Here is a 14,419-nt window from a genome sequence, read left to right as displayed (position 1 = left end):
AACAGTTGACTTAAGACATTACAACCAGGCTAACTGTTGCCAAGTAGCTTTAAGACCACTCTTTGAACAGCGTGAGACTTTGAAAGCTTTGCTCAGGTTGACTTGTAGTGCACGTGACCTGCGAGTGACTGATCAATCATTCAGCCCTGATGAACTGATAATTAGTGTTCTATTCTCATTGCCAGACTGATTTCCTCTTTTTCTTACACTACACTAAACCTTTGAACTCTTTGCATGTCAAGTCATTGAAAACACGAGCTGGCCCGCAGGCAGGGTTTGTTATAAGCTGTAGTATTCATTGTACAGAATTGGTCCCTTTTTGCTTTTTATATGCAGCTCTCCTGGCATTTGTTATGTGTGTTGGTTCTTGCAATGTTTTTTTCCCAGATTTAAATGGCTTATGATTTAAAATTTACAAACACTGGCTAACTGTGACACTGTTAATGCGTTGCATTTTGTTTCTGCATTTAAAAATGTGCGTGTAAATAAAACTAATGAAATAGCATGCTTGTCTTTTTGTCAAGCCCAAGCACACGCTGTAAAATTGATGTTTAGACCGTATTTTTACATAAAAATGCAACACTTTGTAGAATATTTAAAGAATTTTATTAGTCTATGTACAACACTGACTTTCAGAATATCCTGAAGATTTCCACAAAGACTTGTCCAGCAGCTTGAACCCTCATGGTGATCTAAAAAAAAAGAAAGTTTACAACAGTGGACAAAAACAAATGCACTCAGTTGCCAGGATGTTAGGTACCTCTATGCAGTCTAATACAACAGTCCTGCAACAACTTCTACCTTCACAAAAGGTAAGATTAGGTTTTTGTTGAAACTTGTGATGTTGATTTAACTTTGATGTTGGATGATGCAGTGTTGTGGTAAACTATATTGCATTTTATAGAGTTGATATAAAATGGGATGGACAAAATAATAGCAACACCCGTCCATCTCCAAAATGAACAAAGTCTCCTTAACATTATGCCCTTCATGAAGGTAGGATTTGTTGCAGGACTATTAGTTTTAGCTAGCTGTACCTAATAAACTGGAAACTAATACTACATTTACACGTGGCCGGCTATTTTTATAAACTGACAACTCAACCTCAGTTTTCAAAAATAACATTGTGCACAGCTGTCAGTTTTCAGAAAAGTGTTCGTTTACGTGAACCCATGTGTATGCCAAACATACATGCCAAACCTGTAGGTGGCAGTGTAACGAGAAGCTCAAGCCCACGTTAGCCAATCAGAATCCCGAAAATAGCAACTAATCACTTCCTCGGCCGCCTAAACCTCCGGTTGTCTCAGTTTACATGCAAACGAAGTTTTCCAAAATCTCCACTCTGGCCGGAGGCTTTAGAAAGACTTGTTTTCAGAGGCAAATTCTCTGTGTGCGTGTAAACGAAGGGAAATGTCTGTTTTTCAAAATAACCATGTACGTGTAAACAGGGCCTAAGTGTATATCTCCTGCGATCAGACTGCAATTATCAGATTAAGAGTCAAATTTGTCACCGACCGAGTTTAGACAAGAGGCCGCTCGGACAACATACATGGCATAAACTAATCAGGATAATGTGTTAGCTGTCAATTTTACGGATTAATAAATTATGAGAATCCTGTAAAGAAAAACTAGCATTCCTACCAAAAAGCATATTTAAAAGACTAATATCAGGTGCTATAGCATTTGACACACAATTAAGAGAAGAGATGCATAAAAATGCAAGGTGTAAAGAAAATAGGGATGCACGATACTAGGAAAATATGCGATAGCATTGAATATCACGTTAACAATATTACTTTAATCATTAGTACTCAGTTCTGCACTTCTGCTGCTTTCAGTATTCTGCTAAATTTACTAAATTGTTGCATTTAAAACAAATGAAAGGAAATCATTTCCAACATTTGAATATAAAGAATGGCAGTTTTCTAATATTTTCTTTCAACTTACACAAATGTCAGTGTCTTTTGCAATATGTCGCTGCCTTTCACTGTATGCATTTCCTCTGCATACACATCACTATAAAGGAGACATCTTGCCAATATTTAAGTGCCAATTCTCAATTTTTGACATGAGTCATATTCATGTATACAATTGGACTCAAATCTGCATTTTTAGTTCCTAAAAATAGTTAGTTATAATTTAGTTCCTTTTTTTTAGATTAACAATTTTCTGTTTATTTTTAACACAAAACAAACTATTTGCAACAATTAAGAAAAGATGACACAGTAACTACAATATTTAAGACCATACAACTAGAGCTGTGCGCTATGGGGAAAAATACATCGAAGTCTATATTGCTGTAATATTCTAGGGTTGACAATTGGTGCATTCACAAAATATTTTTACTATTAGATTTTAGATGAATAATCATCAGTAATGTGTATATAATGACTAAGTAGGTAAAGGCAAATAATTAAACAGCTAGTAAGTTCAGAAAATTACATCATTTTACTGTAAAGCAGCCTTTAAAACCAGGAAAAGACAACACGTGTCATATCACGATATCCAAAATTTAAGACGATATCTAGGCTTATATTGATGTTGATTTATTGCCCAGCCCTACATATAAGAAAATAGACAAACTATAAATCAAAACATATATAAATATTAAAAACGAAGACATGCGAACAAACCATGACAGCATCGGAAAATATAAATTACTTAGAAGTGAAATTTTTTTTTCTGAGTGGCTAGCATACCAGTGTTCATTTAAGAAAAGGAAAGAAAGAAAGAAATTACCTTATTCCTCGTCATCTGCTGGGATTCCAAGGTCCTCATCTGTCCATGCAGAAGCATCCGGCCAGGGGAAGTGACCCTACAGAAGAGGGAAGAACCTTGATTTAACATTCCCATTTTTAGTTAATAGATTATGTTCCTGTCCGGTTTGTACAGTAAAGCAAACTGTAGATAAACGCAACTAGTAACAGTGCACACATTACAAATATAGACAGCCTAATTTTTGCTGCTACCCCTTGACTGATAGTCAGTTGTGTGGGCTTACAGAGCATCAGATCAACGTGTCAACAGCCCGAAAACTGACCAATCGGCTCACTCAAATCTGAGTTATGATTCCTACAGGATCCTGACATGGACAAAAGCACTGACTTTACAATAAAGTGGCAGGTAAGTAGAATGATTTTGCTGTTCAAGGCTTTCCATTTCTACTCCGTTGCTTCTTACAAATGAGGGATAGTGTACCACACTAAATACATATTATAGCTGCATTTTAATTGAGCAGAGATTGTGTCATTCCTGACAGGATACCTGACAGTGTCAAGGCTTTCACATTATTCTATCACTAAAGCTCAGAATAACATGAAAGTGGTCTCATGTTATTCTGAGCTGCAGTGATATAATAAGATGTGATGATAATACAAGAGTATATCCCGTTTTCTCTTCCTTTAGCTCCCATTATCATGAATGCAACATGCCAGTCCGATAGACCGTATCAGACATGAAACTACTTTTCTTCTCGTCCCTGCTTTGGTAGCAGAATCAACATTGATCATGATCACTTTTTGCTGTCGCTATAACCAAGCTTTCCTGCAGGTTTGTCACCTTCATCTTATTTCATATTAAGTAATTTATTAATGGTTCAGAGGATGTCGTTTGAAATGAACAACTCTGCTTCTTTCACATGGATGACCTACTCGTCGCCAGATTGGAAACCCCAGAGTTAACAGAGCCAGTTTATAACAAGCTTCGTAATACTGGTATTTATTGTATTTGTTTAGGCTAGCAACTTTCTGAATTCAAAATATTACTTAAAAGTTAAAGTACTGTCCTCGAGACCACGGAGGGTGGGGGGTGGGAGAGGGGGTTTGTTCTTGTTCAAGTGTGTTTGTCTGTTCTGTTGTTGTTGTTTAAAAATAAAAAAAAAAAAATCGAAAAAAGTAGGTATTATGCCTAATGGTCAATTTCAGAATTATGTATGTTATATTATTGAATTATAGTTAATGATGCATTAATGTGTACATTACTTTAATGTTGCTGCTGGTAAATGATCAGCTTATATTTATTTATTTTACAATAAACTATTATTTTCCTCTGAATTGTAGTGGAGTAAAAGTATAAATTAGCAGAAAATTACCTAAAAATTGTACTTGAGTATGTGTGTACACAGTTACTAGCCACCTGCAGAGTGTCATGCTCAGTGCAAACGGCGCTGGATAGTTTACTACAACAGGTTTACTCACCAGGACTGCATCAGGGTCGTGCCAGCAGTGCCAAAGGATCCAGAACCACATGACACCGCTGATGAGCTCGGATTCGAATTTCTGTTTCTTCGTTATCTGGGGATATTGCCTGTACTGTGGCTCAATGTGCGGCCCTCCGCTGGCCCTGGAACATTGAAAAACACACACTTAAAATCAATATTACATAATGTGGAATACAGACTAACATTTAAGATAGTGTTCCGAGTTACCTTAAATTAATTTGTTAGCAAGTCGTTAGCTAACGTTAGATGCTAGCTTAACAGTAACGTTACTTACTTTCTGGTCGTTATCCTTTGTGTACCGCGTCTGAGGAGCCGAGTTCCTGTCCGAAGGACTCCCAACGCCCTTCCAAAAGAAGACATAGTTGCTGTCTTATTTATGGTTATTTGTTAAGATTTGTACGAAGTATTGCCCTGCTGGGTAGAGGAGTCACCTTCTCCCCTTGTCAATAAACGGCCTTCCAACAACGACAGCTGTGATTGGACAGAAGGTGACGACATCCGTTGTTCCTTTGTGATAATTGGCCGATTGGCTAACATTTTTAACCCACAGCGCCCCCTATTGTTCTCCTGGAGACAAGACATTCCCATTGAGTTCGACTTCCAATTATTCAATTCAATTATCCTTGCTTGCTTATACTTCTACTCCACTAGATCTCAGAGGTAAATATACTTTTTACTCCACTGCATTCATCTGACAGCTTTAGTTACTTTTCAGATTGCAATTTTTCATACCCTTTCTGTCCAGTGAAAACCATGAATTTTATTTCGTGGGTTGTGAAAATCTTTCTACATCTTAAGCTAAATAAACTATTAAAAACCCTATAGGATCAGCTGGACAATGCATCGTCACAAAACTCAAAACAGGGCTGTTGTTCTGAGCTCATGAAAGTTCACTTTTTTAAGAGATACGTGGTTCTCACAGCAGGACAGCGACGCTAACATACAGTATGATGATATAATATAATATGATGCATTGCTATATTCAAATACCCAACAGTAGCCTATATAAAGCAGTTGAAATGAGTAGTACAGCCTTAAACTATCTACAGCAGTAAAATGCAACATACACATTAATGCAGCCATATGAATCCAAAAACATCCTATATAATAAGTAATAGTAAAACACTGACAGGGACCATTTGTATGCATACTGACTAGTTTTATTTTTGATAGGCCTACTTCAAGTAGATTTAGCTGATAATACTTAAAGGCCTACTTTTTACTTGAGTAGGGTTTTGCATGCAGGACTTGTACTTCTAGGGGACTATTTAAGTGGACTATTTTAACTGTGTGTATTGTAGCCTACTTAATACTTCTTCCACCACTGAAACATGACTGATCTTGTTTACCTAGCCTATTTACTAATATACCATTGGGTTATGATGTTTGTTACTCTATTTTCATAACTTAGGTCATAGTTGTCATAACAAAGGGAGTTTTCTCGCTTAGAATTTAACTTTATACATTCAGTTATGAAGTGCGGAGACACAAAAACATCTAGGCTAAATAAAAATAAAAACATAAATTACAGATAGAAATAAAGTAGGCTAAATAAAAATGTTCTTAAAAAAACCCTCAATGTTGTCATTTCAACTTTACAAACAGGAAGAACTAAATGGAAGTGGGGGAAAATATTAATGACAATTCGTCCGAGCTACCTGCATGGCCCACTAGATGGGGTCAAAAGCTAAAACAAAGAAGGTAAAGGGGAACTCATCCGGATGACGTAACGTTACTGTAAATGTGTGTGTGTGCGTACATGACAGTTTATCCCCTTTACGAATAAGGCCGTTTATTGACGGTGTAAAAAAGTGCCAGAGGAAAATGAAGTGCTTATGTAACTGGGAGAGACACAGATCAGACAAGTTGTAGAAATGGTTGAGGGTTTTTCTTTCGTCACATTTCTATTTGCAAAATGTGGTTTTGTCGGACAGTACAGCCAGGGCCAGACTACCACAAACAAACGTAAAATCGTATGTAAACGGGTCATCTGTCGGTCCGCTGTAGTGGTTATGAATTAAATGAGAACATCAACTTCTCAGGATATGGAAACAGGAAATAACAACATTGTGGCGAGAACGCGCACGGCGCCGCCGCCCAACTAGAACTCGTGCCCTAAAAGAAAGAAATCATCGACGCCATCTTGTTCCTAGTCGATAACGAATTTTGTTTAACGACGGGAAGTCACTTTTTATCGCCCGGCGCAAATAGTCAGTTTTAGACTTCTTGAACAAAATATACACAGTCACGTCGACCCATCTACATTTTCCTACCGGAAAGCCTTTTAACAAAGATACACACACACACACACACGGTAGCTACATTGTTACCTAATGGCGCCTGGTCGTAGTTGCTCTCCGGTTGCGCCCCTCTCCCCTCACAGCTCAGAGCCCGCCCACAAATACTAGCGGCATGATGTAATCAGAAACCAACCATTTCTAAAAAATTACCAGTTTTCATCAATTTCTTTTTGAACAATGATTAACCTCCCACCAACTATGCGTCATGATCTTAACATAAAAGAGGTCACAACATCTGCAGACCGAAAACGCGATGGGCACAACGTTCATGGATAAATGTTATCCTCTCCGAAAAATCGAAAGTAACCGTTTCATCCTCCACAACCGTTTACGAACATTTCCGTTTAGAAGCGGGTGACGATGGTTCGATCGGCCCAACTTTTACCTTCGTCCTCCCTCAAGTTTATTTCAAACAACTGCCCGTGCACCAGCAGTTGCAGCGGTCCTGCATGAATGCGCATGCGCGGGGGGATGCGGTTTCGGATGGGGGAGGGTCAATAAATGGAAAGGATGAGAACATCTTCTCTCAACATATGATGTCAAAGGGATTTCTACAGACATATTTCTGGAGAGTTGACAGTAACCGATTTACCACAACAATAAAGCTGTCGGAAAGATTGCTAGAATTATTTTTTCAGTGTTAAACATGTCTCAGCGATATGGTTAAATAAATCAAAAGGGTTGTAAATTCCAACTACTATTTAGGCATAAAACTGACACAAAGCATTTTTTTAATTTCTTTTTTTTACAGAGGCTTTAATTTGGGATTTTATGTGTGATTATACCAAGTGAATGCAGGCCTAAGTGTATGTAAGCCTAAAAATGTGAGTGAAGTGAGTTTGTTTATCCCCCACCTTTATCATAATATAGTTGCAATTGAGATTTTGAATATGTAGGCTTTAGTGTGTGTGGTTTATGTTCTCGATTGAATCTTATTGGTCAGTGTTTCATGGTACCCCTTCCTAACAACAGTTCAATATACAAAACACTGCTCTTGTGTAAGGGGTTACATAACAGCTTAGTTGCCTCCTCCTGCGTTGGGTAGTGGATTTAGGTGCTCCTTTTCAGCAATGCCAATAGTAAAATCAAGGATTTTGGTCCAACCACATTTCAGTTTTGTAAACTTAGATAAGTGTCACAAGCATTTGTATGGCATAATTCAAAAAAACAATCTGGTGTGGCCTACTCAGCCAACCTTTTTGGAAAAAAAACAATGTAGATATTAAATGTAATATACAACTGGCTGTGTAGGTTTGTTTTGAGGCTAAATACGCATTTTCACCTCGAGAGGAAGAAGAGGAAACAGGAGGGGAAACAAGTTAGTTTAAACAAAATCTCCTGATAAAAACATTCCCATCGAGTTGACTTCATTTTCACGTGATCATGAAGATTGCACGGACCAGCACACCACATTGTGTAGGCTGAGAATTGCAATGCGCTGCATTGCATGCTGCAATATTTATTTGATGAGCTATTTTACAACCCTAACAAAAAAATGATGTGTTTAACATGCCAAGGTCCAATGTGTCTAGTTATTGACCGTCTGACAAGCATTGTCTTAAGCAGTGGTTCCCAAAGTGGGGTCCAGGGACCCCCAGGCGCCCTTGAGGGGGTTCCCCAGCAAAAAGGGAAAAAATTTATTTTCACTATAATTATATCTATAACTAACACAATGACAGAATGTACAACTATTTTGGTCATGGATTCCATAGACTGTCTGTCTGTTTCTTTAATAAAACATCTAAAGGCAAAAATCCCATCAGATGGGGGACCATGGGACAACATCTTATCAAATGGGTGTCCATAATCCTATTTGTGTCAGTTTAGGGGTGACATGAAAAAACAACAACACTGGTCTTAAGAGTGCAGAACAAAGTAAATCCAGAGTATTTTCGACAGAAACAGCAGTCTTGAGGAATGACAGTCGTGGACGCGCATGGAGAACGGTCACGGTGCCCCTGTGAAATCGGGAGTGTAGCCCCGCAGTATGTGGAGGCGGAGCTCGAGTTTAGCGATGGGGAGGGAGGGGGGGCTCGTGGAGGAGGCGGAGTCTCGGCAGTCCTGGCAGGGCCGCCATTTTTGCAAAGGGAAAAGAGACTGGTTTGAGGGGATCTAATTTCTAAAAGTCGCCGATGACTAGGGCACAGTTTTAACGGTTTCGAATTGATTTATAGTGAAATTTGGGTCACCACGTAGAATAAGAAGCAAAGAATTTTTCCACAGGAAAGGACTCGTTAGAGGACACGTTTAAATACCAACATTGTAAAGCTTTGCTAGGGATCCGCAGTGTGTGGACAGAAGTATTGTTTTGGTTGTGGAAGCTGTGTGGAAAGCGACGGGGGTCTGACCCAGGTCCCCTTATTCGCTATTCAGATCATCCAGTGTGGACATAAAACGGTAAGTAAACGGCATTAAGTGGTAGTTGTAGGGTGAGCACAAATCCGACCTGGAAGGCTATTGTTGGCTTTAGTTAACTAGGCATGCTGATGCTAACATAGTGTAGTATCAGCTGAGTTTAGCTTGCTAGCTAGCAGATCAACGCCGTTAGTTCAAGGGTCTGTAGCTAGGTGTTCATGGCTTTCCTTTATATTCGCCTTGATCGAAATTTTAAAACCCGCTAACCAGATGACGCAAGTTTCCAATGTAGCTAAGTGTCAAGTTGGCAAGCTAGGATACCACTTGCTAACTAGCGCATGCTACTAGCTAGCTCAAATTAGCTTGACACAGACCGAACAGGGAGCCCTGGCTCCTCTTTGATAGTGTGGCTAGACATGAAACGTCATACAAAGTTATCGGGAAAATTGTATTTACAGGTCGTAGTGATCAATACAATTATTTTCTACATAGTTAAAGCAGCCTTAACACTACACATTAACATTATGGGTAACGTAAGACGAAAACGCTGCAATTAGATTAATGGCTGTCCCATAGCCTAACGTGTAACGTCGTCGCTACATCATACAGACTCGGTCAACAACAGTTAACATTGCCAGCAGTTAACTTGTCCTTAAAAATACGACATATTAATAGTGTTCACACTTTGACTAAAACTAGAAGGGGACTCACTTGATGTTTGGTTTGACACAGAGACACTGCGGGCCATAATGCGCACGGTTTCATCCGTTTCTATGTAAATAGTTATATTAATAATTCGTTATTTATTCCAGCTCCATTTGCACTTTTGCATTGTCCTATTGTCTTACTGTTTACAATCCTCACAGAGCTGTTAGTCTACGCTTGTATGTACGTATGCATATGTATATACACTTTTATATACAAACTTATCTGTACATAGTAGTCAAACGTTTAGCTTGATCAGCTTTGTTGTCCTTGTTTTTAGCCGTATGTCTATTTGCGTTTATTTTGAGAGCAACAAAAAGCCAGAGTCAAATTCCTTGTATGTGTTCACATTTACTTGGCCATTAAAGCCGATTCTGAAATAATGCGATCTACTAATATGTTAGCCGCTTTATTTCCAACTAGTTAATTTACTTTACATTAGCTAAGGTACTTGCAGCTGTCAGCAAACGCGCCAGTTCCATTTTGACGCCCTATGTTACTTTAATTACAGTTTTTGCAACACTGTCACCCAGTATGAAAACAGTACATTTTAGCATTAGTTACAAACTTGAATTTGTCATGGTGGCTCCCACCCTTCTTACCAAAGCACGGGACATTATTTCCGTTTTGCTAAATTTCTTACAATGCCACTGTTCAAAGCCAGAGAACAATGAGCTTTTACATGCATGTACACAGATATGAAAATGTTTAGTCTGTTATGTCTTAGTCTACTCAAAGCAAGACCAGCTGTTAAATAGCCTAAATGCCTGGCTAGCTACATTGCGCAGTAATCTCATGAGCTTTTATGGAATCGTAGTTATGACAAGATGTAATCGAGAATAGAATCAGTGTCAAACGTGTAACTATTGTTATATTCGGACTTAAAAGTACATTTCGCGACCACTTAATTTAGACTCGAGGTGTATTGGGTTCAAATGTTGCAAGCGTGGGGGAGGGGTGTTCAATTTGGACATTAGCTTCAGTCATACCATTTTTAACTCCATCTCAATTGGCAACCCGAAGCCATGCTTAACTACACTGTCGCATTTTCTTGCTTTAGCTGACCTGAAGCAAATTAACGTATGAGTGTGCAATCGGCTTTGGCTTAACCCAGTTATCTTTCAACGCTGATATTTTCGCTCTTTCCTGTGTGAGACGAGCCAAGTATTAATCCACTTCTTTCGTGTCGGTACTAGCTCACTTTGCTAACTTTAACCCTCTACGCATTATGCCATTAGCTCCCGTTGGTTACCGCTAGCTTTGTGCGTTACTTTCCACGGTCATTTTACGCCTTTATTTACGGTCCAAAGAGCGAAAACAATATGGTGTTAAACGTTGGTTCTTTCGCTTTTTGCATAACAGTTAAAACGTTAAATTGAATGCGGTTCGTGCTTCGATTGTTTCGCTACCCAGAATGCCATTACCCTGCTACATTTCCAGAGGCCATTGCTGGCCGTAATTGCTAGCTTATTAGCTTACTGGCTTTGCTGTCGACGAATTCACAAAAAAACGTAATGGTAACAACACAGAGACTGTACCGACAGAGTGATACTTAAGGTAGAGTGTATGAAAGAGGCGATTGAATGCATTCTTGGGGATTTTCCTCCCATGGCGAGGCTCCCCTGGCCACACGGTTGTCTCGCCGTCCTGAGAAAAGCTCTATGAAAATGGCGACAGCACTAGGGTGTTGTGGTAACATAATAGCAACGTTGTACCCTCCACACCCCTATCGGCAGGACTGACTGCAGCGCCGACATACTCACTGGGAAGCAACTACACAACACATGGTTTTTATTTTGTTGAGTTTAGACATGACAATAACGTCAAACAACCTAAAGCATACCTCGGTAATACTGTTCTTTTTGCTTATTATAGTTACAATCGCTGACGTTGTTGTGCCTCCCCAAAACGAATAATATAGTGTCCCTGTAACATGCGTCACGGTTTATGCTATTGCTCGTGTTTCGTGTTGGATGATGGGACATGAGGTTTATTATAAAAAAAATGTACCGCAAAATACAGTGAAGAGCATATAGTACACATTTTGATAGCATTGAGCTTAATAGAGGTAAACAAGAACAACTCTTGTCAAAATAAATATATTGCAGACCTGCTCCCTGAAATCATCTTTACTAAGTTAACATTATGTAGTTTGTCCCCTACACCCATGGTTTCTATTTCCTCTTTACTGTTTCACATGTATCTCCTTTAGTGTGATAGGAAATGCACTCAATATTTAATTGAAACACACTGGGAATGTGAGCTGGTTAGTTATGATGGCTAATAATTATCATTTTGAATTTTAATGTTGATTAGGGAGGATGGTTTGATGCTTGTAGTGAGTGTGAAGAACAAGTTCAAAGACAAAGAAATTAGTTGAATATTTAATTTGCTTCAGCTCAAGACGCCTACAATTTACACATCACATACAGTACAGGCCAAAAGTTTGGACACCACATTCATTGTGTTTCTTTATTTTCATGACTATTTACATTGTAGATTCTCACTGAAGGCATCAAAACTATGAATGAAAACATATGGAATTATGTACTTAACAAAAAAGTGTGAAATAACTGAAAACATGTCTTATATTTTAGATTCCTCAAAGTAGCCACCCTTTGCTTTTTTTGATAACTCTGCAAACCCTTGGTGTTCTCTCAATGAGCTTCATGAGGTAGTCACCTGAAATGGTTTTACCTTCACAGGTGTGCCTTGTCAGGGTTAATTAGTGGAATTTTTTTCCCCTTATTAATAAAAAAGCAAAGGGTGGCTACTTTGAAAAATCTAAAATATAAGACATGTTTTCAGTTATTTCGCACTTTTTTGTTAAGTACATAATTCCATATGTGTTCATTCATAGTTTTGATGCCTTCAGTGAGAATCTACAATGTAAATAGTCATGAAAATAAAAAGGAAACTCATTGAATGAGGTGTGTCTAAACTTTTGGCCTGTACTGTACTTCAAGTACACAATAGTAAAAAATTAAATAAATTAAATATTTATTAATGCTGCCGGCCACGAATATGCCCCAAAATTGCATTTTAACCATAGTACCATCTAATGTCAACATTTAAACAAATTAAATATTTAGGGAACCAAATGAAAGCTCCAGGTTAGTTTTATCAAGCCTGTGGGCTCTCACAAAGCTCTGCCATGATGTGGCACAGCTGTCCTTTCCTCGACATTACCCTGTGGGACAAACATTCGCACTTTTTTCAGCTGAAATGTCTGTTTTATGACTTTTGCAGAGGAGCGCTTTTTCCACCTGATAATTTTAATGTCGGTTGATTGAAAAAAGGGAATATTTAAAAGTTGCAGTAGCACATTGAATCTCCAGTGTGATTATAGTTCAAACAAACCACAACATAAATGTGATTTTCATGACTGTAAACAGCTGTGTGGCCGGCGGGTGAGGATGTTGTTGTTGTCGTCAACTTTAGTGCGGCACTGCGGACCACCAGTGTTGGACCAATAGATGTTTCATACATAGGTGCTTGTTTGACTAAAGCACCTCTCAATAGCAGGAGTAATGCACAACACAGGCCTCTAAACCCCTTCGAACCATACCTTGGTTAATAGGCAGACGAAAGATGGTCAGTTTCAAGTCACTTTATCATTATTCTTCATATCATAAACATCACTAAGCACTTGAATGGTCTGTATATCTTCTGTCCATTAAGGGTCAGTGTCCGTACAATGAAGTTCTAGTGGATATGGTTCACGTCATAGTAAATGTCAAAGGGTCTTCTCTTCTGTGGAGGGTTTATTACTACTAGATGAGTGAGAGAGCCCTACTGTGCTGCTGTGCAATCTCGGCTACATAATACACAAAATCCCCAGCCATCTTGTTCTTACTTTTAAAGGAGCAGAGGCTCTCTTTGACCTAATTGTCACTCCTTTTCCTGTCTACATGATATTGAAGCTGAAAGTGTAAAATACCTGACTGGCTGCATGTGTGCCTGGTTGCCTTGTGCAGCAAAGTGTGTGTTTGCTTGCTTTGTTGACAGAGATGGTGACGGGAGGTGAGCTGCCACTCCCCCTCTGCCATAGGGACAGGGCACTCTGGCAGGCAGCAAGGAGTCCAAGGAGTCAAAGCAGTCTCAGATGACACCTCTTTCCTCTCACCCTAACCCCTAGACAGACTCTCGGAGGCACAATCGATCAAATAGCCAGCACAGAACTATTTCATTTTTCAGTGTGCGCAGTAGAGAGAGAGACGATAAAGAAGTCAAGCAGGTGCACAGGATGTCTGTTGGTGTATTGACATATTGATAGGGCAGATGAAGGCCACCGATTCTTCTGCTTTCTCTTTGACACTCTTCCTGTACTTGGAGGAGCTCCCCTTGTTATTGTGCTCTGCCCAGTCTCCAGATAATAAACTCTCATCCCTGAAACAGTAGCATGCCTGTGAAGGTGAAATGTATGTCTCTGTAGATGCACACCTCACCATGTGGGGCTAAGCTGTGGGGCTTTGGCCTGGTCTCCAGTGACCTCACTTGTGCGGTACCCAGACCCTGAGAGACCCAGAGACAAAGTGGCCTGACTCTGGGGCCCAACACAGTCACATGGTATCCCAGCTGGGAGGAGAAGCCAGGGCTCGGGTGACCTGTTTTTGTGCTGCTAGATGGGCCGTAACAGATCCCTCTTTAAACTAGCAAGCTGCCCACCGACAGGTGGCTTTAGGGCTGGGGCTGCTGAGGCTGCAGCCCTCCTACACCTCCCTAACCCTTTTACTGTTGCTGTGCCTGTGTTACAATAGCATTGATGGGTAGTAGTAGCACAGGGCAGGATGGGCTGAATAAAGAGGGGATGTGCCCTCAATGTTGGTGATGTAACGGC

General features: G+C 39.5%; 2 protein-coding genes across 2 annotated transcripts in view; one reads left to right on the top strand and one right to left on the bottom strand.

The window, feature by feature from the left end:
- Positions 1-587: 587 nt before the first annotated feature.
- On the bottom strand, positions 588-4,708 carry ndufb2 (NADH:ubiquinone oxidoreductase subunit B2). Its single transcript, XM_039792211.1, has 4 exons — positions 4,494-4,708; positions 4,197-4,341; positions 2,740-2,815; positions 588-692 (listed from the first exon to the last, which is right to left on the bottom strand). The coding sequence occupies exons 1-3, from the start codon at positions 4,577-4,579 to the stop codon at positions 2,741-2,743; spliced, it is 306 nt and encodes a 101-aa protein (XP_039648145.1). The 5' UTR covers positions 4,580-4,708; the 3' UTR covers positions 588-692; position 2,740.
- Positions 4,709-8,580: 3,872 nt separating this feature from the next.
- The window catches only part of kmt2e (lysine (K)-specific methyltransferase 2E), a 30,460-nt gene continuing 24,621 nt past the window's right edge, over positions 8,581-14,419 (top strand). The window contains 1 exon segment of the mRNA XM_039792210.1: positions 8,581-8,916. The gene's annotated coding sequence lies outside the window, so the exon portion shown is untranslated.

This window comes from Perca fluviatilis, chromosome 23, assembly GCF_010015445.1.
Source record: "Perca fluviatilis chromosome 23, GENO_Pfluv_1.0, whole genome shotgun sequence".
NCBI lineage: Eukaryota > Metazoa > Chordata > Actinopteri > Perciformes > Percidae > Perca > Perca fluviatilis.
This window is presented reverse-complemented; position numbering and strand designations above follow the sequence as displayed.